Source organism: Delphinus delphis, chromosome 1 (genome assembly GCF_949987515.2).
Source record: "Delphinus delphis chromosome 1, mDelDel1.2, whole genome shotgun sequence".
Classification (NCBI taxonomy): Eukaryota; Metazoa; Chordata; class Mammalia; order Artiodactyla; family Delphinidae; genus Delphinus; species Delphinus delphis.
This window is the reverse complement of record NC_082683.1, coordinates 149,006,717-149,033,383: the sequence shown is the minus strand read 5'-3', so window position 1 is coordinate 149,033,383 and position 26,667 is coordinate 149,006,717. Positions and strand designations below refer to the sequence as shown.

At 39.1% G+C, this 26,667-nt stretch overlaps 1 protein-coding gene across 1 annotated transcript in view; it reads left to right on the top strand.

Annotated features, from left to right (window-relative positions):
• The window catches only part of LOC132413407 (complement receptor type 1), a 103,577-nt gene that overhangs the window by 56,578 nt on the left and 20,332 nt on the right, over nucleotides 1-26,667 (top strand). Inside the window, exons 10-24 of the mRNA XM_059995458.1 lie at nucleotides 501-680; nucleotides 1,272-1,371; nucleotides 4,530-4,615; nucleotides 6,679-7,077; nucleotides 9,728-9,904; nucleotides 9,992-10,094; nucleotides 11,293-11,378; nucleotides 13,193-13,411; nucleotides 15,428-15,607; nucleotides 16,198-16,297; nucleotides 19,456-19,541; nucleotides 21,605-22,003; nucleotides 24,654-24,830; nucleotides 24,918-25,020; nucleotides 26,219-26,304. Coding sequence (XP_059851441.1) covers nucleotides 501-680; nucleotides 1,272-1,371; nucleotides 4,530-4,615; nucleotides 6,679-7,077; nucleotides 9,728-9,904; nucleotides 9,992-10,094; nucleotides 11,293-11,378; nucleotides 13,193-13,411; nucleotides 15,428-15,607; nucleotides 16,198-16,297; nucleotides 19,456-19,541; nucleotides 21,605-22,003; nucleotides 24,654-24,830; nucleotides 24,918-25,020; nucleotides 26,219-26,304 — 2,481 coding nt within the window. The remainder of the gene's footprint in view (nucleotides 1-500; nucleotides 681-1,271; nucleotides 1,372-4,529; nucleotides 4,616-6,678; nucleotides 7,078-9,727; nucleotides 9,905-9,991; nucleotides 10,095-11,292; nucleotides 11,379-13,192; nucleotides 13,412-15,427; nucleotides 15,608-16,197; nucleotides 16,298-19,455; nucleotides 19,542-21,604; nucleotides 22,004-24,653; nucleotides 24,831-24,917; nucleotides 25,021-26,218; nucleotides 26,305-26,667) is intronic.

The following is a 26,667-nucleotide window of genomic DNA, read 5'->3' as shown; positions in this document are numbered from 1 at the left end:
ATGTTTCTGTTTTTGTTTTGTTGTTGTTTTTATTTTGAAGCGATGCTGTGTATTTCCTTGTTGTGTTGAAATAGCCAGCTTAGGAATCACACCTAGAAAGTGGTGGCTGCCTCCTAGTTTCAAAAAACATCTTGAGTCGTCCATTCTTGCTTGTAAGCATGGGTTTTGATACACTGAAGTACAAAGAAACCAGACCAGGTGTAACCTGGGCAGAAACACTCCTCTGTCTCCCTAAAAATGTGAAAAATTGAATTGGAGCTGTCTTTTACAGTAAATGATATGAGTAAAATGCCCAGATAGCAAAATAGCCTTCCGGATAGTATATTTTCTAATGGGCACATGCTAATGGAACTTTCCCTTCAAAGATTACAAGGAAATTATCTTTCCACAACTAAAAGTTTCTTTTGTTCTGATATCAAATCTAACAAGAAAGAGAAAAGGAAGAATGGCCTTGGGTATCTTTTTGTTAACTCTGATGTTCTTGATTTTTTGGTCTCTAGGTCACTGTAACAGCCCAGATCATTTTCAATTTGCCAAGTTGAAAATCCAGACCAATGAATCTGAGTTTCCCATTGGGACATCTTTAAAGTATGAATGCCGCCCTGGGTACCACAGGAAGTCATTCTCTATCACGTGTCTACAAAACCTCACGTGGTCAAGTGCCAAAGATGTCTGTAAACGTGAGTAAGCCCTGCATTGGAGCGTTCCTATGTTTGTCAAAGTATCTCTAGGATCGTATTTAATTTCTCCAAATTGTAGAGATAAGAAAACTTTGTCAAACATGTTCACATAGGTGGAGGTCAGAGTTGGTCTTGTAGGTCACCCCTAATTATTGGTTGAAATGCTTGTCTCCTGAGAATGTTTCAAGGAATATTTGCAGGAGAACTCCATGTTTTTTATGGGGTAGTGAATAATGAATTACTCCAGATCAGGAAAAAAATCTGTAAGGAGACATAAACTGTTTGAATAACGAGGTAATAAAAACTTTTATACTGGTGGGATATAAGGCCACAAATGACCTTTATATTTAGATAAGAGATTTGAGGCACAGATAGGAGAGATTTAGAGGGGAGGTCTCTTTGAAAGTGGTGCTTAGTGGGTGGCTATCCCGAGGCAGTCTGGTGAGGTTCCTCAAGGTGAAAACATCTGTAGAACCATCAGAATTGCATGTGCTCTTCAGAAAGCTGCAGTCAGGTGGGGACTGACTTGTTATACACTAACAAAAGTTCAAATTACTCTTCCTGGCTCCAAAATTCTCTTTCTTTCCCAAGGTAAATCATGTAATACTCCTCCAGATCCTGTGAACGGTGTGGTGCACATAGATACAGACACCCAGTTCGGATCCAGAATCATTTTTGCTTGTAATAGAGGGTGAGTGGGCAGGACCATCTCTTGGTTCAAGAGTTCCAGGACAGCGATACTACCTTCTGGTCCTATCTTGGAAAAGAGGACTAGGCTATTACCATCTGTTCTCAAGAAGCTTGAACATAGGTGTTTAACTCTTAATTGAAATGGACAAAGGTATGATAAGATTTGAGGGGAAATCTGTCTCCTTGCTGGAAACCAGGACAGTACATACAAGAAAAGTGAGGTATTCACCAGGTAGAAAGGAAGAAAATGGGGGGAGGGCATAGTCAAACCGTACAAACAGCGCTTGCCCAGAGCAGGCATTGCTGAAAGAAAGGGGAAGGCCACGGAGCCACTGTGTAGAAAGCAGATCTTATAAGGTAACTGCACTCTTCGTTTGCTAGGGCTGCCATAACAAAGTAGGACAAACTGGGTATCTCAGAACAGCAACAAAAGTTTATTCTCTCAAGGTTCTGGAAGTTAGAGGTCCAAAATCAAGGTGCAGGCAGGACATGTTCCCTCCAGAGCCTCTGAGGGAGGATCCCTCCTTGCCTCTTCCAGATTATGGTGACCTCAGGGCTTCCTTGGCGTGTGGCGCATCACTCCCGTTTTTGCCCCTGTCTTCCCATTGCCATCTTCATTCTGTGTCTGTGTCTTCACATGGCACTCTCCTCTCTGTGTGGGTCTATGTCCAAAGTGCTCTCTTTTTGTAAGGACTCCAGTCATATTGGATTAGGGCCCAGCCTAATAACCTCATCTTAACATGATTATATCTGCAAAGGCCCTATTTCCAAAAGAGGTCACATTCATGGGGATTGGGGGCTAGGGCTTCGACATACTTTTGGGGGTGCACTGCTCAACCCATAACAGAGTCCCCTGTGAAAATGTCAGACATAAAGTGTTTACTGGGCAGCAGTCCCACCCACAAGGGTGCTTACCCTTGCTCAGTCTCAACCCCACTCCCAGTGGGAGCAGCTGAACCAGTTAGAGAATATGGGCTAAATTTGCACTGCCATGATAAACACTGAAAAGGAACTTGTGGCCTTCAGCATATTTGCTAACCAAGGCCTTACAGATCATAGTACCTATAATCTGACAAAGTGAAATTAGAGTAAATCTAAACACTTCTGTCTTTCTCCGAGCATTTTTAAGTACAATCTATAAATTCTCTGTCTGTACCCTCTTTATAATGTATTACGGAATAAGAGTGAACCTCTCAATGGCATAAAATAGAAAACCGTTGAGCTTATGATATGTTACAGGAAATTAATGTAAAAAGAGCAATCTGAAAAATCAGAAGAACTGTCCTCTTACAAAATAGAGTTACTTCTAAGAAATAAGAGAAACTTTTAGAAAAATCTCCTGTTTACGTTTTTAACAAGATTCAGTTGCACGCTGTTTCTGTGAAACTAGTTAGGAAATAGACAATGTTTGCATATGAATAAAAAACACAATTGTCAAACTAAAGAAAAATTCTGTGATAAACACACTGAATATTGTAGAAAATTAAAGCAGAGGGTAAGAAGATAAATTAATCAACTTCTCCCAGCATTAAGTGGAAAAGGATGCAGAAGAAGAGAAAAGAGAAAAGAAAAGATATGTCTAAAAGAGTACTGGGATTCAAATTACATGTAACAAAAATTCCAGAAGGGAAAACAATAAGCCCATATTTAGCCATCACTAGGTAATCATCTGTATTTCAGGGATCATGAAAAAAACCTCAAGAATGCAGAAAGGAAATTAATAAACTATAATAGCTGCAAAAGAAATTAATTTGTATTGATATCACATTGATCCTTCACATCACTAAATTGCAGAAGATGGAGTTTCTAATGAGCTAAGCTAGTATTCACATCTAGAGGCTACAGATGTACAGTAAAGGATAAGCAAGGACCTAAAACTCACACCTGTGTACCTTACAGGAAGCATACTTCCTGGGAGAAGGAAAAAGATAAACTCAGGCAATCCATCAGTATTTTCTTAAAGGATAATGATAAATGCTGGTGAGGTAGAAAATTGCCAAAAGTCAAACAAAAGAAAAACAAATTTTTGAAAAAGTTCAAATATTTTCAACAAAGTTATAAAATGTATACAATGACAGAACTAGTTGTTAAAAAGTGAAACTTGACAATGTAATCATAATCCAGTAACAATTTCTGAAGTCATAAAATATATCCATAAAACTAGAAAATAGAAGAAAGCAAAAAAAATCATAGTCTAGACTTTTATTACATAGGAGATGGGTAGACTGTATATATTTTGACACCAAAATTGAGAAAATAGGGTTGAATACCTGTGTTGTGTATGTATTGGGTTGGCCAAAAAGTTCGCTTAGGTTTTTCCAGAGGATGTAGCGGAAAAACCTGAACGAACTTTTTGGCCAACTCAATATACAACACATGAAATGAAATTTCAAAGGAACAAAAATTGGTTATTTAGCTTCCAAATTATTAGAGCAACTGAAAGAGGTTCACCTATCTGGTTCATGTAGCAAATGAGAGGGAAGAAAAAGGAATAGCATGGACTATATCCATCTCATTCACCAGAAATAAGCCCCCTTATATTTGGGGCAGATCGGCTGTATTCACTGCTATGTGCTTACTACTGAACATCAGGAAGGAACATTATGAAGTGATGACAAAAGCAAGATCAACCATACCATTTAGTTCAGTAAATTTGAATGGTTTAATATCCCTGTTGAAAAACAAAAGTTTCCAAATAGGATCAAAAGCATCACAAATCTTGTTGTATTTACAAGAAACATGCCTAAACTAAAATGCCATAGCAGTGTTAATATACAATATGTATATTTATGTATATCAGGAAAATGCAAAAAGAAACTTAAGTAACAATAATAATATAAGAAAAAACAGATTTTAAGAAGAAAATTATCAGGCAGGTCTACAAAAGTATTGTTTTATTTAGGTACTGGGTACAATGCAAAATGAAACCAAGAAATGAAGAAGCAGAGCGAGCCATGAGGAGTTAGAGAGGAAATATTCCTTTCAACAGTGAGAGGATAGAAAAAGAGAAATAAGAAAAGTCAGATAAAACAGGTGGAGTTTAGGCTAGTCCTTGAACTTCTTTCAGATTGTAGCCTTTCAGATTTGCCATGCATGTATGCATGCTGAGGAAATTGATGGGATGTGTACAGCATGCCTATTTTTCATTTTTGGTTTCAGGTATCAACTCATTGGTCACTCAGCTGCTGAATGTATTATCTCAGGCAATACTGTCTTCTGGGATTCAGAGCCACCAATTTGTGAACGTGAGTTGAAATCTCTAGCCCCATTTATTCCATGCTCAATCCTACAGTTGGCCCCTAGAATTACAAAGGATAAATTTCATCCCTTTTGGCAATAGTATCCTTCTGATATTTGAAGAAAACACTCCTACCCTTAAAGGTGCTCACAATGTTCCAAGCTTCTAGTTCCTCCTGATTTTTCCTTATCCTAGGGTATAATTTATTTTAAATAATAGTTTGGAAGTCATTTAGAAGAGCACCCAAATTCTTCTTTTGTTGGTTGAACACCTTCCAGGTTGAAGATTGTTCTCTTTAGTGAAGTAAATGAATACAAGGTTAGTGAAAGTGCCTTCCTTCCTGTCTGTCAACTCTTAATCCCAGGTCATCTGTTCAAGCGGTGGGCCCTCCCTGCTCTCTTATTCTTTGTCTGGACAGTGACATGCCATCTTTCCCATGAGTTGTTTGGAATATGAACTTTCTACACTTCAGGGCACATAGAGAAAGGAGCAGTTGCAAATTAACAAAGAACATAAAGATATAACCCTGGGTTTGGTGATAATATAAAAAAATCAGCTCGGTTCTTTGTGACCAGCTAGAGGGGTGGGATAGGGAGGGAGGGAGGGAGATGCAATAGGGAGGGGATATGGGGATATATGTATACGTATAGCTGATTCACTTTGTTATACAGCAGCAACTAACACAACAATGTAAAGCAATTATACTCCAATAAAGATGTTAAAAAAAAAAAGAAATCGACACTCTCCAACTCAACTGATAGTAGGATAAGTGGTAATGAATTTTCTAACAGGCCAGTACACAGTATGTATCAAAAACCTTAACTGTACGCAAGCCTTTAATCCAGAAATTCTACAGCTCATGACTTTAAAAAATCACCGTGGGTTTCTGCGAGGATTGATGTACAGATGTTGCCTATATTATTATTTTATGATAGTGAAAAATTCAAAAGAATCTAAATATTGTGCATATTTCCAAACAATGTTCTGGAAATAATCTACAAAATAATAATCTTATAAAGGTACATGGAATGTGTTCTAATAAAAAAAGTTTAAAATATGCCGGAATGCATTTGACAAGAGAGAGAACACTTTCAAATGGAATCAGTTAGTATGTTTGTACTCTGAAATATTACTTAGATGACAAAGATATTTTAGAAAAAAAAATGTGTGTTTGTGTATTAATGATTGCACATTAAATAGTTAATAGTGATTCCTTCTAGATAATGGGCTTAAAGGTGATTTTTATTTGTATTTTATAAATTTTCTACAATAAATATGCATCTTCTTAAATATTTTCTTAAGCAAAATTAAATAAATGTCTACTTTGATATTCATGCCAAAATGATAGAAATATTTTATGTGCTCAGGAATGATTTAAAGTGCCTAGAAATTATCTGTTACTTGAATATTAGATTAAATTTGTCGATAAGATTATCTGTGCTTCATACCTTTTTAGCGGTAGTGTTTTTGGTATATTTTTTCCCACTTCTTCTATATGCTACCTTTTCTTGAGTCAATATTGGCAAAATATATTTTCGTTTCTAACATCCTCATTTTCAAGATTATTAGCATAGAGTAGATACACATTCATTTATATTTTTACTTCTGAATCTGTGATTGTTATGTTTGTCGTGTGTAATATTGTGTATTTGTGTTTATTTTTTATTAGTTGTACCAGAGCTTTTGGGTTTTATTTATTTGATAGACTATATTGTATGCTATACCATATTAATAACCAATAGAATAAATCCAAATGCCCTCTACAGAGAAAGAATTGAATTAAAAATAGTTAAATAACATATAACTTCTCACTTAAAAGGAGAAGTATGTGGACTATAATAATATATGGATACATTTATTGAAATAGCATTAATTGAGAAGAGCAGAGGTCATAATATTGTGGCTATCTGCGATTGTGTAAAAACATGTCTGTACATTAGCAAATATTAGACAAGAGCAGAAGTGTTCTGAATAGTGACATTTTGATCATTTTTTAAACTGGTTACCCAAATTCATAATTGGATATAACTTTAAGAAACTGAGGTTTTAACTTGCTGTCCCTTTTCCCAGGCATTCCTTGTGGGCCACCCCCGGCCATCGCCAATGGAGATTTCATTAGCACCGACAGAGAATACTTTCAATACGGAACAGTGGTGACCTATCGCTGCAATCTTGGAGAGAGAAGGCAGAAGCTGTTTGACCTCGTGGGTGAGCCGTCAATATATTGCACCAGTGAAGACAATCAAGTTGGCATCTGGAGTGGCCCTCCGCCTCAGTGCATTGCACCTAATAAATGCACGCCTCCAGTCATTGAAAATGGAATAAGGATGTCTGAGAACAAAAGCTTATTTTCTTTACGTGAAAGCGTGAGGTTTAGGTGTCAGCCCGGCTTTGCCATGAAAGGACCCTCCACTGTTGAATGCCAGGCCCAAAACAAGTGGGGGCCGGAGTTGCCCAGCTGCTCCAGGGGTGAGTCTGACTGAGGCTTTGAAGGGGCCTACAAATGACGTGAGTTGTAGGAGGATAGGGAGGTTAGTGTCGGTTCTGCGGGGAGGATGTGTGGTGAGCAGTGTGGATGGGTAAATTTTCTTGGGAGGAAACATTAAATAAAGCAGGTGTGTGTGTATGTGTGTGTGAATGTGTATGTGTTCAAACTCAGAAGCAAAGATAAATCTGGGTAAAGAATGTAAAATTTCCTTGGGATGACACTAGTGACATCATCTTTCAGTTCTTTCTTTTTTTCAGTTAAAGTAATCTTTTTAAAAACAATTTATTAATTACTCTTGAGTGTTTTAACTGCGAATATGTAATGACTGATTCTTCTTGTTAGGCACCGCTGTATAATCTATGGATTCACTTAATTTTTTTTTTATTAAATTTATTTATTTATTTATTTGTTTATTTTTTGGCTGCATTGGGTCTTCGTTGCTGCACGCAGTCTTTCTCTAGTTGCAGTGAGCAGAGGCTACTCTTTGTTGCGGTGCGCGGACTTCTCATTGCGGTGGCTTCTCTTGTGGAGCACGGGCTCTAGGCACACGGACTTCACTAGTTGTGGCACGCGGGCTCAGTAGTAGTGGCTCGCGGGCTGTAGATCGCAGGCTCAGTAGTTGTGGCGCATGGGCTTAGTTGCTCCGCGGCATGTGGGATCTTCGTGGACCAGGGCTCGAACCTGTGTCCCCTGCATTGGCAGGCAGATTCTTAACCACTGTGCCACCAGGGAAGCCCCACTTAATTCTTAAAACAAAGACATGAGGTAGTTACTATTCTTTCCATGTTTTACAGAGAAAGTGAGTCTTAGAGAGATTAGATAACTGTGCAAGATTAAATAGATACTAACTCTGTGAAGACAAGAACCCAAGCCTACCTGACTCCAGAGCCAGGGAAATCGAAAGCTACTCTAGAAATTGCAAGGAGTGAGGGATTTAGTGCAGGTAAGAGAATACAAAGGTGTTAAAGGGCAGGAAGAGCAAAAGGAGGAAGGCAGTGTTCCCAGAGCTCAGGGGGCTGCCATTCCTCCTGGACTAGAGCACAGGCACCTGCACTCACTGAGCATGTATTTCCTCCAGCTGCTCACGCTGCAGAAGCTGCTGTTGCTGCCAGAACGTAGCTGAGGTTGCTGGAGCCTTCAGTCACTGGCATTGATAGAATTAATGTTGCTGCTGCTAAGGAAGAGCCATCAGTTGCCACTTCCTGAGCCTCCTTTACAAGAAGAATGACTTCTATCATCTTCCTACCTTTTAATTTAGTATATATGCCTCCAATTGTCAGAGCTTAACCAGGACCCAGCTGGCAAGGAAGATTAGCAGTTGTACTTTCAGGCTTCTGGCCCCAGCAGTCAAAGGAGAATGCAGAAGTGTAAGGCTGGGAGTCAACAGAGATTTAACCAGCACAGCACTTGAATGATCCCATCACAGTGCACTTATTAATCAAGGCAAACAGGGGGGTGATGAGCCCTGAAACTGGGTGCTACAGCATCAGAGTATTTACAGAGTCCTTAAGGGGGTCATTTATTCTAGTCCAATGCCCCATTCTATACTTGAGAAAGCTAAAGTCCAGAGAGAGAAACTGACCTGATCTAAGCCAAAATGAAATGACTTTTCATGTTACTACAGTTTTATATAATTTAGGAGATTCCAGTGCATTCTGATTCTAAATTCAAACCAAGTGTATAAAGAGACAGAGGCTCAGTTACAACATATGGTATGGAATATGCACTCTCATTGTGAGGGCTGTAGGTTTTTTAGAAGATTTCATTCAATGGTTGCCCATCTTCTCATTGGAATGAAGTGAATGGTTAAGCAGGACCTGGCCCTGTAGAGTGCAGAAAGGAGACTTACCTTCTCCACCAACCCGTGTCAGGTGGCGTGACCGCTGGAGAGGAGCTGGAAAGAGATGAGAAGAGATGTATGAATCTTGTTTGTCACAGCAGAGTGTGATAGGTGATTGGGAAATCTGTTGGGTGAGATTTGGGCTCAAGCTTTCCTTATGCCAGAAAGGCGGATTTAAATTGGTGGTGCCAATAAAAATAAAAATATAAAATAAAAAATCCATCAATAGGGGCTTCCCTGGTGGCGCAGTGGTTGAGAGTCGGCCTGCCGATGCAGGGGATGCGGGTTCGGGCCCCGGTCCAGTAAGATCCCACATGCCGCAGAGCGGCTGGGCCCGTGAGCCATGGCCGCTGAGCCTGCGCATCCGTAGCCTGTGCTCCGCAACAGGAGAGGCCATAACAGTGCGAGGCCCGTCTACTGCAAAAAAAAAAAAAAAAAAAATTCCATCAATCTAACAACTGTGTACTAAGTGAACAATAAAAGGAAGAATTGTGTAGGGGAACCGTTTGTTCTGTCATCTTGGGTGTGTACTTTAGATGGAAAACCATGAACTGTAGATGTCTCAGTTCTAGTTACTGTCCTGCAGTCTATCAGTTCTATGACTTTTCACAAGACTCTCTCTCTCTCTGTCTCTGTCTCTGTTCAATTTTGCCATCAATAAAACGAGAGGGTGTTAGTCTACCAGATTTTTAAAAACAAATAGATTTATGCTGTTGATTGTCTTAGCCAGTTTACCACTGAGGAAAAGTTATTTTCACACAATTAACAGCACTTTGGTTCTCTTTCCCTAGTATGTCAGCCACCTCCAAAAGTCCCGCATGGTAAACACACCCCAAGCCACAGGAACAACTTTTCTTCTGGGCAGGAAGTGTTCTACAGCTGTGAGCCTGGCTATGATCTCAGAGGGGCTGCTTCTCTGCATTGTACGCCCCAGGGAGACTGGAGCCCGTCAGCCCCCAAATGTGCAGGTGCCTATACTGTCATCTTGTATGTGGATCAGTCTCTTTGTCCCTCACAGGAACATCTCACTCCTGTGTGTGTGTGTTTTTTCCTAGTGAAATCATGTGCTGACTTCCTGGACCAGTTACCTAATGGACATGTACTCTTTCCACTTAATTTTCAGCTTGGAGCAAAAGTATCCTTCGTTTGTGATGAGGGGTGAGTGTGAGTTTGCCTGGCCTACCGAGCACTGAAACTGAGGTCAATTCAAAAAGGCAAGGTTTAGTGTGATTTTTAAAATAGGAAATACTCAGGGATGTTAAATTTGGGGAGTGTATATGGGAAGTTAAGAGTAAGGAACAGGTGTAACTAATAACATAACATGTGAAGGAAAAACTGACACGTATATTAGCTGGCATGCTTAAACACAAATACAACTACTGTTTAAGAGTATACATAGGTGACACATTAAGTGAAAAAATCATATTTTCCAAGCATAAAAGAAAAAGAGTAATTTGGAGAGTTCCAGAAAAAGTTTGATATGTGACAAAAATCTTATTAAAAATAAGATCATTTAAGAATTATTTCAGAAAAATTTTTAACCATCCAAAGTGAATTTTGTAATAAGAGAGAAAGTATAAGAATAAGCATTTTTCATCCAGTCATATATCACCTGGTTGATAACAGGCCAAGGGCTCTGAAATGGTATTATGGTGGCTGATATTAAAGTTTTAAGTAAGGTCATTCACTTGACCTGACACAGCATGCACATCTCTACATGGGAAGTATCAAGCATGGGCAACAAAGTACCTGATCTCAAAATGTTCCAAAGAATCCTTGACAGGCACCAAATAACATTTAGGAGAATTTTGTACAAGAGTCATTTCCAATCTCCTTTCGTTTTCCCCCCAGAACATTCACGCTTACTCTTCCGTAGCCCAGCGTGCTGTGGTGAGCCTTCTGCATAACCACCACAAATATAGAGACAAAAGAACAATCTTTGTTCTCTTTCCAGCTATTCTCTGCTTGTCCAGTGCAAACTGGGAGCTGTTTTACTAGCTGTTCCAGTGTCATCACTTGGAGGATGTTTTATTCCAATAATGACTAAGTAGATTTATCAGCTTTACCGTGGGATGCACAGTGAGAGACTGATTTCTCTGAGCCTAGGTCCAGGATCACGGCGATGGCAGCTATGCTACAACTGCCTTCTTCAACTTAGGCTGGGACTATGTTATGTGACCACGTGACTGTGCTTTGCTGTTCTCCCTCACTGGAAGCTGTGACTTTTCCAGATTGATGTGGCCTCTGAACCTCTGCCACCTGCTGGTTTCAGATCCTCAAAATGCTGAGATTTTTGCAAATGGAATGGCATTTTGGCTTAAGCAGCTCACATATTCACTACCATTTTCTTCCTTAGATTCCAGTTAAAAGGCAATTCTGCTAGTTACTGTGTCTTGGTTGGAATGGAAAGCCTTTGGAACAGCAGCATTCCTGTGTGTGAACGTGAGTAGAAGGGATAACACTTCAGGCCAATCTCTCCCTTTAATCTATTTGGTAATTTGACCCATGGCCTCCCCAGCCGTGGTTCTTCTATTTTCTAATCTGAATTATTGGTAAATAGTGGCTTATTTTAATAGTATTTTATTGGGGATCAATTTGTTGCGATGCACTTTGTTGTGCATCATGTGTTTTGAGAACTATCTGATCAATCTCTGTCATTTAGAATTCTTTGTTTTACATGATAAATCCTGCTGTAGTTTGTCTCTGAATCAGGAGAGATTAGCTAACGTGAAGCTTTGACAAATTTCTTTCTTTCTTTTTTCCTTCCTTCCTTCTTCCTTTTACTTTTTTATGCCATCAAGGTGAAGTCACTCTACAATATTCCTGTCTATTTGCTAATATACAAATATGAAACATTCATTCATTCAATTATTTATTGAGCACATACTATGTGCTTGATGTTCTTCCAGGCACCGGTGTTATAGCAGTGAGCAAGATGAGCAAATTCCCTGTCCCATGTTATTTATACTCAAGTGGGAAGATGTACAAGAAAGAAAATAAATTAAATCTTATGGAGATGATAGGTCAGAGCAATGCAGAAATGAGGGGAAAGTGGGGAACAGCATTACGCAGGGTGAGCAGTTTAATACTCCTTAAACTCTCAAAATTTGCATCTAAATAAATTATGCAAAGATTCAGAAATAATGAGCTGATTAAAAAATGAGTCTCCTATGTGCAATGCCACCACTGATTTCTCCTAGTCTACCCATTTGTATGTTCCCCAATAGAAGATAGGACTTTGCCTCATCACTTGATCCTAAAGATTGGAAAATATATAAATTTTAAACTAATCCAAATTTTACTAAAATGTTTATGTTGCAAGAAATCTGCTCAGTTATCCTATGACACATTTTATAGTAAAACTTTATTAAAAAAAACATAACTTCTGTATAGATCCTGTCATCCAAGAAACCCAACTTTCACTGAAGTAACATGACAAATGGCTGTCCACTGGCCTGGGTTAGAGCTCAGTTACTGATTGTACTATTCCTCTTACTTTTCATGACTGTTTCTAATTTAAGTAGCTTCTTCCAAATCCCAAGCCTAATAAGAAACACTAAATAGAAATAAGGAAAGGACTGTTTAAACAGACAAGCAGATACCAGAAAGAAGTAACAATTTGAATCCTGACGGAAAGTAAAGAAATAAAAATAATAATAAGCAATCCCATGCATCAAAAAAAAAACAATAAGAAAACAGTATGGATCATTTAGAGTTTTTACAATGAACCGTATATGTTTCAATTCATTGTGACAGCACTACTGTCATAATCGGTTGATGGTCACTATGGGTAAGTTATTAAGGAAAGGTTTCATATGATTAGGTGATTAGTACATATGGAATACATTGTAGAAATATTTCCTGAGAATGTAAGTTCCCTGGAGAACAGAGACTTTATCTGTGCTCTTCACCATTTCATCCAGCCGGCCCTGACGAGTGGCTGACACAGAATAAGTGCCCAATGTGTTGATTAAATGAATGAGTTACTCTCCAATAGATTCTCTTTCTTCTTCAAAAGTTTTGGTACGTAATTAAAGGTGTAAAGTTTCTATCATCCAGAAAACTTAAAAGTCTGGAAGATTCAGGATAGGCAAATTCTTTTGTACTTTTTCAATTAAAAAAAAATGGGATTGAAATCTCACTTCACTTAGTCCATTCAGTGTTTTTAGGTAGTACCAACTATAACACCCAATGACTATAGATTACCTGTGGTGAAAACTCATGAATGACACTTAGAGCTTTTGCCTTCTTTCCAGAAATCTTGTGTCCAAATCCTCCTGATATCCTTAATGGGAGACACACAGGCAAACCTCTGGAAGTCTTTCCTTTTGGAAAAGAAGTCACTTACACATGTGACCCGCACCCAGAGAGAGGGATGATCTTCAGCCTCACTGGGGAGAGCACCATCCGCTGTACCAGTGACAGTCAAGGGAACGGAATTTGGAGCAGCCCTGCCCCTCGCTGTGGACCTCCAGGTTACTGCGCGCTACCCCACATTCCAAATGGATTCAGAATATCTATACCAGACTCTCCAAGTTTCCGTAATTACAATGTGGTGTTTATTTGTGCACTCGATACACTTAAATGCCAAAACAATAATAAATGGTTTTAAGATACATCAACATGTAAGATTCTGATGATCTTTGCTTCTAGAGGGCTGGTGAAAAGAGATGGAGGAAGTGGGTGGCGGTTCTAGTTCTAATTAGAATTAGAAGGAAAATGTTTTCAAAGCATAGGAACTGAAAGCAAATACCTATGAACCTTAACTAGCATAAGTTGTACCATCTTCACAGGTTTTGGAGAGAAGCACAGACCAGCAGAGAACAAAGCCTGGCAAAATCGCTTTTAATTACCTATTTGTCCAGCGACCACTGTGTGTTCTCTCTGAAAACTGGGCTGCATTGTAAACAAAACACAAAGATTCTTTTAGCCAGTATGGGCTAAGTTCTAAGTTAAGATAAGTCTTACTTGCTCCTTAGCCCCACACTAATTTCAGTTGTTGAGGTTTCCCTCTTTGGTGGAAAGAAAAAGCAAAGCAATGTGAACTCAAGGGAAAAATGCAAAATAGAGTGTTTATTTCTAAGGTCTGGAGAAGGTATCCTAAGGTATCCAATACCACTATGACACCCACACTCAGACAGTGAAGAAGGAAGGGGAAAGTAAATTGTCAAAGTGACCCTAGTCCCGGCATAACATACTGACTGCTGAGGAACTCTGAAATAAAAGAGCAGTTCTGAAAGGAAAGGGACCAAGAATGGATATTCAGAAGTCATTTTTGCCCTCACTCTCCTTCTGTAACACCATGGCTTCAGCTTGGGGTGTCCCTATGAGCCTGTTTACAAACACAGACACCTAGTTCAGATTCACTACATCGAAAGTGAAAGGCAATCTTCCCCTAAGTTCTATGACTTTTTTCACCAGTACCCTATGCTGAGATGGCAGTCCTAGTTTTATCAGCTAGATTTTTTAGACTGGAGACCTGCCAGACCATCTTCATGTGTGATTTGGCCTTGGGTAGTAGATTTTAGTCGTAAGGGGGACTCCTTGAACTAGAAGCTAGTATAGCTAATATTCAAGCTCTAAAATGAAAAGAAACAGGCAATATAGATGGATGTATTTCCTGTGAAGCCACCTTGAAAATAAGCCAAATTTTCATATTGAGAAAAATCACTTAATTATATGTTAAAGAAATGAGAAATTGGTTTGCAAGTCTTCATACAGAGAATTATCTGGGTGCAGAATTGGCTCTAGCATAGCTTTTAGTCTTTGAAAAAATAATTGAAAGGGAGGTGGAGGACAGCTGGAATAGAAACTAAAAGAGAAGTTAGTGTCAAAACCAAGTGGAAACGATTTCTATTTTTCCAAACATATACACTTTTTTGATTTCATACTGCTTGAATCCAAAGTGAGTTTTCACTTCTCAAACCTAGAGCTTTAGGTGTAGGGGCTTGGAACTAAAGCCAGAATTTGATTCAACATATACTTCACACAATGTTTCTGTTTTTGTTTTGTTGTTGTTTTTATTTTGAAGCGATGCTGTGTATTTCCTTGTTGTGTTGAAATAGCCAGCTTAGGAATCACACCTAGAAAGTGGTGGCTGCCTCCTAGTTTCAAAAAACATCTTGAGTCGTCCATTCTTGCTTGTAAGCATGGGTTTTGATACACTGAAGTACAAAGAAACCAGACCAGGTGTAACCTGGGCAGAAACACTCCTCTGTCTCCCTAAAAATGTGAAAAATTGAATTGGAGCTGTCTTTTACAGTAAATGATATGAGTAAAATGCCCAGATAGCAAAATAGCCTTCCGGATAGTATATTTTCTAATGGGCACATGCTAATGGAACTTTCCCTTCAAAGATTACAAGGAAATTATCTTTCCACAACTAAAAGTTTCTTTTGTTCTGATATCAAATCTAACAAGAAAGAGAAAAGGAAGAATGGCCTTGGGTATCTTTTTGTTAACTCTGATGTTCTTGATTTTTTGGTCTCTAGGTCACTGTAACAGCCCAGATCATTTTCAATTTGCCAAGTTGAAAATCCAGACCAATGAATCTGAGTTTCCCATTGGGACATCTTTAAAGTATGAATGCCGCCCTGGGTACCACAGGAAGTCATTCTCTATCACGTGTCTACAAAACCTCACGTGGTCAAGTGCCAAAGATGTCTGTAAACGTGAGTAAGCCCTGCATTGGAGCGTTCCTATGTTTGTCAAAGTATCTCTAGGATCGTATTTAATTTCTCCAAATTGTAGAGATAAGAAAACTTTGTCAAACATGTTCACATAGGTGGAGGTCAGAGTTGGTCTTGTAGGTCACCCCTAATTATTGGTTGAAATGCTTGTCTCCTGAGAATGTTTCAAGGAATATTTGCAGGAGAACTCCATGTTTTTTATGGGGTAGTGAATAATGAATTACTCCAGATCAGGAAAAAATCTGTAAGGAGACATAAACTGTTTGAATAACGAGGTAATAAAAACTTTTATACTGGTGGGATATAAGGCCACAAATGACCTTTATATTTAGATAAGAGATTTGAGGCACAGATAGGAGAGATTTAGAGGGGAGGTCTCTTTGAAAGTGGTGCTTAGTGGGTGGCTATCCCGAGGCAGTCTGGTGAGGTTCCTCAAGGTGAAAACATCTGTAGAACCATCAGAATTGCATGTGCTCTTCAGAAAGCTGCAGTCAGGTGGGGACTGACTTGTTATACACTAACAAAAGTTCAAATTACTCTTCCTGGCTCCAAAATTCTCTTTCTTTCCCAAGGTAAATCATGTAATACTCCTCCAGATCCTGTGAACGGTGTGGTGCACATAGATACAGACACCCAGTTCGGATCCAGAATCATTTTTGCTTGTAATAGAGGGTGAGTGGGCAGGACCATCTCTTGGTTCAAGAGTTCCAGGACAGCGATACTACCTTCTGGTCCTATCTTGGAAAAGAGGACTAGGCTATTACCATCTGTTCTCAAGAAGCTTGAACATAGGTGTTTAACTCTTAATTGAAATGGACAAAGGTATGATAAGATTTGAGGGGAAATCTGTCTCCTTGCTGGAAACCAGGACAGTACATACAAGAAAAGTGAGGTATTCACCAGGTAGAAAGGAAGAAAATGGGGGGAGGGCATAGTCAAACCGTACAAACAGCGCTTGCCCAGAGCAGGCATTGCTGAAAGAAAGGGGAAGGCCACGGAGCCACTGTGTAGAAAGCAGATCTTATAAGGTAACTGCACTCTTCGTTTGCTAGGGCTGCCATAACAAAGTAGGACAAACTGGGTATCTCAGAACAGCAACAAAAGTTTATTCTCTCAAGGTTCTGGAAGTTAGAGGTCCAAAATCAAGGTGCAGGCAGGACATGTTCCCTCCAGAGCCTCTGAGGGAGGATCCCTCCTTGCCTCTTCCAGATTATGGTGACCTCAGGGCTTCCTTGGCGTGTGGCGCATCACTCCCGTTTTTGCCCCTGTCTTCCCATTGCCATCTTCATTCTGTGTCTGTGTCTTCACATGGCACTCTCCTCTCTGTGTGGGTCTATGTCCAAAGTGCTCTCTTTTTGTAAGGACTCCAGTCATATTGGATTAGGGCCCAGCCTAATAACCTCATCTTAACATGATTATATCTGCAAAGGCCCTATTTCCAAAAGAGGTCACATTCATGGGGATTGGGGGCTAGGGCTTCGACATACTTTTGGGGGTGCACTGCTCAACCCATAACAGAGTCCCCTGTGAAAATGTCAGACATAAAGTGTTTACTGGGCAGCAGTCCCACCCACAAGGGTGCTTACCCTTGCTCAGTCTCAACCCCACTCCCAGTGGGAGCAGCTGAACCAGTTAGAGAATATGGGCTAAATTTGCACTGCCATGATAAACACTGAAAAGGAACTTGTGGCCTTCAGCATATTTGCTAACCAAGGCCTTACAGATCATAGTACCTATAATCTGACAAAGTGAAATTAGAGTAAATCTAAACACTTCTGTCTTTCTCCGAGCATTTTTAAGTACAATCTATAAATTCTCTGTCTGTACCCTCTTTATAATGTATTACGGAATAAGAGTGAACCTCTCAATGGCATAAAATAGAAAACCGTTGAGCTTATGATATGTTACAGGAAATTAATGTAAAAAGAGCAATCTGAAAAATCAGAAGAATTGTCCTCTTACAAAATAGAGTTACTTCTAAGAAATAAGAGAAACTTTTAGAAAAATCTCCTGTTTACGTTTTTAACAAGATTCAGTTGCACGCTGTTTCTGTGAAACTAGTTAGGAAATAGACAATGTTTGCATATGAATAAAAAACACAATTGTCAAACTAAAGAAAAATTCTGTGATAAACACACTGAATATTGTAGAAAATTAAAGCAGAGGGTAAGAAGATAAATTAATCAACTTCTCCCAGCATTAAGTGGAAAAGGATGCAGAAGAAGAGAAAAGAGAAAAGAAAAGATATGTCTAAAAGAGTACTGGGATTCAAATTACATGTAACAAAAATTCCAGAAGGGAAAACAATAAGCCCATATTTAGCCATCACTAGGTAATCATCTGTATTTCAGGGATCATGAAAAAAACCTCAAGAATGCAGAAAGGAAATTAATAAACTATAATAGCTGCAAAAGAAATTAATTTGTATTGATATCACATTGATCCTTCACATCACTAAATTGCAGAAGATGGAGTTTCTAATGAGCTAAGCTAGTATTCACATCTAGAGGCTACAGATGTACAGTAAAGGATAAGCAAGGACCTAAAACTCACACCTGTGTACCTTACAGGAAGCATACTTCCTGGGAGAAGGAAAAAGATAAACTCAGGCAATCCATCAGTATTTTCTTAAAGGATAATGATAAATGCTGGTGAGGTAGAAAATTGCCAAAAGTCAAACAAAAGAAAAACAAATTTTTGAAAAAGTTCAAATATTTTCAGCAAAGTTATAAAATGTATACAATGACAGAACTAGTTGTTAAAAAGTGAAACTTGACAATGTAATCATAATCCAGTAACAATTTCTGAAGTCATAAAATATATCCATAAAACTAGAAAATAGAAGAAAGCAAAAAAAATCATAGTCTAGACTTTTATTACATAGGAGATGGGTAGACTGTATATATTTTGACACCAAAATTGAGAAAATAGGGTTGAATACCTGTGTTGTGTATGTATTGGGTTGGCCAAAAAGTTCGCTTAGGTTTTTCCAGAGGATGTAGCGGAAAAACCTGAACGAACTTTTTGGCCAACTCAATATACAACACATGAAATGAAATTTCAAAGGAACAAAAATTGGTTATTTAGCTTCCAAATTATTAGAGCAACTGAAAGAGGTTCACCTATCTGGTTCATGTAGCAAATGAGAGGGAAGAAAAAGGAATAGCATGGACTATATCCATCTCATTCACCAGAAATAAGCCCCCTTATATTTGGGGCAGATCGGCTGTATTCACTGCTATGTGCTTACTACTGAACATCAGGAAGGAACATTATGAAGTGATGACAAAAGCAAGATCAACCATACCATTTAGTTCAGTAAATTTGAATGGTTTAATATCCCTGTTGAAAAACAAAAGTTTCCAAATAGGATCAAAAGCATCACAAATCTTGTTGTATTTACAAGAAACATGCCTAAACTAAAATGCCATAGCAGTGTTAATATACAATATGTATATTTATGTATATCAGGAAAATGCAAAAAGAAACTTAAGTAACAATAATAATATAAGAAAAAACAGATTTTAAGAAGAAAATTATCAGGCAGGTCTACAAAAGTATTGTTTTATTTAGGTACTGGGTACAATGCAAAATGAAACCAAGAAATGAAGAAGCAGAGCGAGCCATGAGGAGTTAGAGAGGAAATATTCCTTTCAACAGTGAGAGGATAGAAAAAGAGAAATAAGAAAAGTCAGATAAAACAGGTGGAGTTTAGGCTAGTCCTTGAACTTCTTTCAGATTGTAGCCTTTCAGATTTGCCATGCATGTATGCATGCTGAGGAAATTGATGGGATGTGTACAGCATGCCTATTTTTCATTTTTGGTTTCAGGTATCAACTCATTGGTCACTCAGCTGCTGAATGTATTATCTCAGGCAATACTGTCTTCTGGGATTCAGAGCCACCAATTTGTGAACGTGAGTTGAAATCTCTAGCCCCATTTATTCCATGCTCAATCCTACAGTTGGCCCCTAGAATTACAAAGGATAAATTTCATCCCTTTTGGCAATAGTATCCTTCTGATATTTGAAGAAAACACTCCTACCCTTAAAGGTGCTCACAATGTTCCAAGCTTCTAGTTCCTCCTGATTTTTCCTTATCCTAGGGTATAATTTATTTTAAATAATAGTTTGGAAGTCATTTAGAAGAGCACCCAAATTCTTCTTTTGTTGGTTGAACACCTTCCAGGTTGAAGATTGTTCTCTTTAGTGAAGTAAATGAATACAAGGTTAGTGAAAGTGCCTTCCTTCCTGTCTGTCAACTCTTAATCCCAGGTCATCTGTTCAAGCGGTGGGCCCTCCCTGCTCTCTTATTCTTTGTCTGGACAGTGACATGCCATCTTTCCCATGAGTTGTTTGGAATATGAACTTTCTACACTTCAGGGCACATAGAGAAAGGAGCAGTTGCAAATTAACAAAGAACATAAAGATATAACCCTGGGTTTGGTGATAATATAAAAAAATCAGCTCGGTTCTTTGTGACCAGCTAGAGGGGTGGGATAGGGAGGGAGGGAGGGAGATGCAATAGGGAGGGGATATGGGGATATATGTATACGTATAGCTGATTCACTTTGTTATACAGCAGCAACTAACACAACAATGTAAAGCAATTATACTCCAATAAAGATGTTAAAAAAAAAAAGAAATCGACACTCTCCAACTCAACTGATAGTAGGATAAGTGGTAATGAATTTTCTAACAGGCCAGTACACAGTATGTATCAAAAACCTTAACTGTACGCAAGCCTTTAATCCAGAAATTCTACAGCTCATGACTTTAAAAAATCACCGTGGGTTTCTGCGAGGATTGATGTACAGATGTTGCCTATATTATTATTTTATGATAGTGAAAAATTCAAAAGAATCTAAATATTGTGCATATTTCCAAACAATGTTCTGGAAATAATCTACAAAATAATAATCTTATAAAGGTACATGGAATGTGTTCTAATAAAAAAAGTTTAAAATATGCCGGAATGCATTTGACAAGAGAGAGAACACTTTCAAATGGAATCAGTTAGTATGTTTGTACTCTGAAATATTACTTAGATGACAAAGATATTTTAGAAAAAAAAATGTGTGTTTGTGTATTAATGATTGCACATTAAATAGTTAATAGTGATTCCTTCTAGATAATGGGCTTAAAGGTGATTTTTATTTGTATTTTATAAATTTTCTACAATAAATATGCATCTTCTTAAATATTTTCTTAAGCAAAATTAAATAAATGTCTACTTTGATATTCATGCCAAAATGATAGAAATATTTTATGTGCTCAGGAATGATTTAAAGTGCCTAGAAATTATCTGTTACTTGAATATTAGATTAAATTTGTCGATAAGATTATCTGTGCTTCATACCTTTTTAGCGGTAGTGTTTTTGGTATATTTTTTCCCACTTCTTCTATATGCTACCTTTTCTTGAGTCAATATTGGCAAAATATATTTTCGTTTCTAACATCCTCATTTTCAAGATTATTAGCATAGAGTAGATACACATTCATTTATATTTTTACTTCTGAATCTGTGATTGTTATGTTTGTCGTGTGTAATATTGTGTATTTGTGTTTATTTTTTATTAGTTGTACCAGAGCTTTTGGGTTTTATTTATTTGATAGACTATATTGTATGCTATACCATATTAATAACCAATAGAATAAATCCAAATGCCCTCTACAGAGAAAGAATTGAATTAAAAATAGTTAAATAACATATAACTTCTCACTTAAAAGGAGAAGTATGTGGACTATAATAATATATGGATACATTTATTGAAATAGCATTAATTGAGAAGAGCAGAGGTCATAATATTGTGGCTATCTGCGATTGTGTAAAAACATGTCTGTACATTAGCAAATATTAGACAAGAGCAGAAGTGTTCTGAATAGTGACATTTTGATCATTTTTTAAACTGGTTACCCAAATTCATAATTGGATATAACTTTAAGAAACTGAGGTTTTAACTTGCTGTCCCTTTTCCCAGGCATTCCTTGTGGGCCACCCCCGGCCATCGCCAATGGAGATTTCATTAGCACCGACAGAGAATACTTTCAATACGGAACAGTGGTGACCTATCGCTGCAATCTTGGAGAGAGAAGGCAGAAGCTGTTTGACCTCGTGGGTGAGCCGTCAATATATTGCACCAGTGAAGACAATCAAGTTGGCATCTGGAGTGGCCCTCCGCCTCAGTGCATTGCACCTAATAAATGCACGCCTCCAGTCATTGAAAATGGAATAAGGATGTCTGAGAACAAAAGCTTATTTTCTTTACGTGAAAGCGTGAGGTTTAGGTGTCAGCCCGGCTTTGCCATGAAAGGACCCTCCACTGTTGAATGCCAGGCCCAAAACAAGTGGGGGCCGGAGTTGCCCAGCTGCTCCAGGGGTGAGTCTGACTGAGGCTTTGAAGGGGCCTACAAATGACGTGAGTTGTAGGAGGATAGGGAGGTTAGTGTCGGTTCTGCGGGGAGGATGTGTGGTGAGCAGTGTGGATGGGTAAATTTTCTTGGGAGGAAACATTAAATAAAGCAGGTGTGTGTGTATGTGTGTGTGAATGTGTATGTGTTCAAACTCAGAAGCAAAGATAAATCTGGGTAAAGAATGTAAAATTTCCTTGGGATGACACTAGTGACATCATCTTTCAGTTCTTTCTTTTTTTCAGTTAAAGTAATCTTTTTAAAAACAATTTATTAATTACTCTTGAGTGTTTTAACTGCGAATATGTAATGACTGATTCTTCTTGTTAGGCACCGCTGTATAATCTATGGATTCACTTAATTTTTTTTTTATTAAATTTATTTATTTATTTATTTGTTTATTTTTTGGCTGCATTGGGTCTTCGTTGCTGCACGCAGTCTTTCTCTAGTTGCAGTGAGCAGAGGCTACTCTTTGTTGCGGTGCGCGGACTTCTCATTGCGGTGGCTTCTCTTGTGGAGCACGGGCTCTAGGCACACGGACTTCACTAGTTGTGGCACGCGGGCTCAGTAGTAGTGGCTCGCGGGCTGTAGATCGCAGGCTCAGTAGTTGTGGCGCATGGGCTTAGTTGCTCCGCGGCATGTGGGATCTTCGTGGACCAGGGCTCGAACCTGTGTCCCCTGCATTGGCAGGCAGATTCTTAACCACTGTGCCACCAGGGAAGCCCCACTTAATTCTTAAAACAAAGACATGAGGTAGTTACTATTCTTTCCATGTTTTACAGAGAAAGTGAGTCTTAGAGAGATTAGATAACTGTGCAAGATTAAATAGATACTAACTCTGTGAAGACAAGAACCCAAGCCTACCTGACTCCAGAGCCAGGGAAATCGAAAGCTACTCTAGAAATTGCAAGGAGTGAGGGATTTAGTGCAGGTAAGAGAATACAAAGGTGTTAAAGGGCAGGAAGAGCAAAAGGAGGAAGGCAGTGTTCCCAGAGCTCAGGGGGCTGCCATTCCTCCTGGACTAGAGCACAGGCACCTGCACTCACTGAGCATGTATTTCCTCCAGCTGCTCACGCTGCAGAAGCTGCTGTTGCTGCCAGAACGTAGCTGAGGTTGCTGGAGCCTTCAGTCACTGGCATTGATAGAATTAATGTTGCTGCTGCTAAGGAAGAGCCATCAGTTGCCACTTCCTGAGCCTCCTTTACAAGAAGAATGACTTCTATCATCTTCCTACCTTTTAATTTAGTATATATGCCTCCAATTGTCAGAGCTTAACCAGGACCCAGCTGGCAAGGAAGATTAGCAGTTGTACTTTCAGGCTTCTGGCCCCAGCAGTCAAAGGAGAATGCAGAAGTGTAAGGCTGGGAGTCAACAGAGATTTAACCAGCACAGCACTTGAATGATCCCATCACAGTGCACTTATTAATCAAGGCAAACAGGGGGGTGATGAGCCCTGAAACTGGGTGCTACAGCATCAGAGTATTTACAGAGTCCTTAAGGGGGTCATTTATTCTAGTCCAATGCCCCATTCTATACTTGAGAAAGCTAAAGTCCAGAGAGAGAAACTGACCTGATCTAAGCCAAAATGAAATGACTTTTCATGTTACTACAGTTTTATATAATTTAGGAGATTCCAGTGCATTCTGATTCTAAATTCAAACCAAGTGTATAAAGAGACAGAGGCTCAGTTACAACATATGGTATGGAATATGCACTCTCATTGTGAGGGCTGTAGGTTTTTTAGAAGATTTCATTCAATGGTTGCCCATCTTCTCATTGGAATGAAGTGAATGGTTAAGCAGGACCTGGCCCTGTAGAGTGCAGAAAGGAGACTTACCTTCTCCACCAACCCGTGTCAGGTGGCGTGACCGCTGGAGAGGAGCTGGAAAGAGATGAGAAGAGATGTATGAATCTTGTTTGTCACAGCAGAGTGTGATAGGTGATTGGGAAATCTGTTGGGTGAGATTTGGGCTCAAGCTTTCCTTATGCCAGAAAGGCGGATTTAAATTGGTGGTGCCAATAAAAATAAAAATATAAAATAAAAAATCCATCAATAGGGGCTTCCCTGGTGGCGCAGTGGTTGAGAGTCGGCCTGCCGATGCAGGGGATGCGGGTTCGGGCCCCGGTCCAGTAAGATCCCACATGCCGCAGAGCGGCTGGGCCCGTGAGCCATGGCCGCTGAGCCTGCGCATCCGTAGCCTGTGCTCCGCAACAGGAGAGGCCATAACAGTGCGAGGCCCGTCTACTGCAAAAAAAAAAAAAAAAAAAATTCCATCAATCTAACAACTGTGTACTAAGTGAACAATAAAAGGAAGAATTGTGTAGGGGAACCGTTTGTTCTGTCATCTTGGGTGTGTACTTTAGATGGAAAACCATGAACTGTAGATGTCTCAGTTCTAGTTACTGTCCTGCAGTCTATCAGTTCTATGACTTTTCACAAGACTCTCTCTCTCTCTGTCTCTGTCTCTGTTCAATTTTGCCATCAATAAAACGAGAGGGTGTTAGTCTACCAGATTTTTAAAAACAAATAGATTTATGCTGTTGATTGTCTTAGCCAGTTTACCACTGAGGAAAAGTTATTTTCACACAATTAACAGCACTTTGGTTCTCTTTCCCTAGTATGTCAGCCACCTCCAAAAGTCCCGCATGGTAAACACACCCCAAGCCACAGGAACAACTTTTCTTCTGGGCAGGAAGTGTTCTACAGCTGTGAGCCTGGCTATGATCTCAGAGGGGCTGCTTCTCTGCATTGTACGCCCCAGGGAGACTGGAGCCCGTCAGCCCCCAAATGTGCAGGTGCCTATACTGTCATCTTGTATGTGGATCAGTCTCTTTGTCCCTCACAGGAACATCTCACTCCTGTGTGTGTGTGTTTTTTCCTAGTGAAATCATGTGCTGACTTCCTGGACCAGTTACCTAATGGACATGTACTCTTTCCACTTAATTTTCAGCTTGGAGCAAAAGTATCCTTCGTTTGTGATGAGGGGTGAGTGTGAGTTTGCCTGGCCTACCGAGCACTGAAACTGAGGTCAATTCAAAAAGGCAAGGTTTAGTGTGATTTTTAAAATAGGAAATACTCAGGGATGTTAAATTTGGGGAGTGTATATGGGAAGTTAAGAGTAAGGAACAGGTGTAACTAATAACATAACATGTGAAGGAAAAACTGACACGTATATTAGCTGGCATGCTTAAACACAAATACAACTACTGTTTAAGAGTATACATAGGTGACACATTAAGTGAAAAAATCATATTTTCCAAGCATAAAAGAAAAAGAGTAATTTGGAGAGTTCCAGAAAAAGTTTGATATGTGACAAAAATCTTATTAAAAATAAGATCATTTAAGAATTATTTCAGAAAAATTTTTAACCATCCAAAGTGAATTTTGTAATAAGAGAGAAAGTATAAGAATAAGCATTTTTCATCCAGTCATATATCACCTGGTTGATAACAGGCCAAGGGCTCTGAAATGGTATTATGGTGGCTGATATTAAAGTTTTAAGTAAGGTCATTCACTTGACCTGACACAGCATGCACATCTCTACATGGGAAGTATCAAGCATGGGCAACAAAGTACCTGATCTCAAAATGTTCCAAAGAATCCTTGACAGGCACCAAATAACATTTAGGAGAATTTTGTACAAGAGTCATTTCCAATCTCCTTTCGTTTTCCCCCCAGAACATTCACGCTTACTCTTCCGTAGCCCAGCGTGCTGTGGTGAGCCTTCTGCATAACCACCACAAATATAGAGACAAAAGAACAATCTTTGTTCTCTTTCCAGCTATTCTCTGCTTGTCCAGTGCAAACTGGGAGCTGTTTTACTAGCTGTTCCAGTGTCATCACTTGGAGGATGTTTTATTCCAATAATGACTAAGTAGATTTATCAGCTTTACCGTGGGATGCACAGTGAGAGACTGATTTCTCTGAGCCTAGGTCCAGGATCACGGCGATGGCAGCTATGCTACAACTGCCTTCTTCAACTTAGGCTGGGACTATGTTATGTGACCACGTGACTGTGCTTTGCTGTTCTCCCTCACTGGAAGCTGTGACTTTTCCAGATTGATGTGGCCTCTGAACCTCTGCCACCTGCTGGTTTCAGATCCTCAAAATGCTGAGATTTTTGCAAATGGAATGGCATTTTGGCTTAAGCAGCTCACATATTCACTACCATTTTCTTCCTTAGATTCCAGTTAAAAGGCAATTCTGCTAGTTACTGTGTCTTGGTTGGAATGGAAAGCCTTTGGAACAGCAGCATTCCTGTGTGTGAACGTGAGTAGAAGGGATAACACTTCAGGCCAATCTCTCCCTTTAATCTATTTGGTAATTTGACCCATGGCCTCCCCAGCCGTGGTTCTTCTATTTTCTAATCTGAATTATTGGTAAATAGTGGCTTATTTTAATAGTATTTTATTGGGGATCAATTTGTTGCGATGCACTTTGTTGTGCATCATGTGTTTTGAGAACTATCTGATCAATCTCTGTCATTTAGAATTCTTTGTTTTACATGATAAATCCTGCTGTAGTTTGTCTCTGAATCAGGAGAGATTAGCTAACGTGAAGCTTTGACAAATTTCTTTCTTTCTTTTTTCCTTCCTTCCTTCTTCCTTTTACTTTTTTATGCCATCAAGGTGA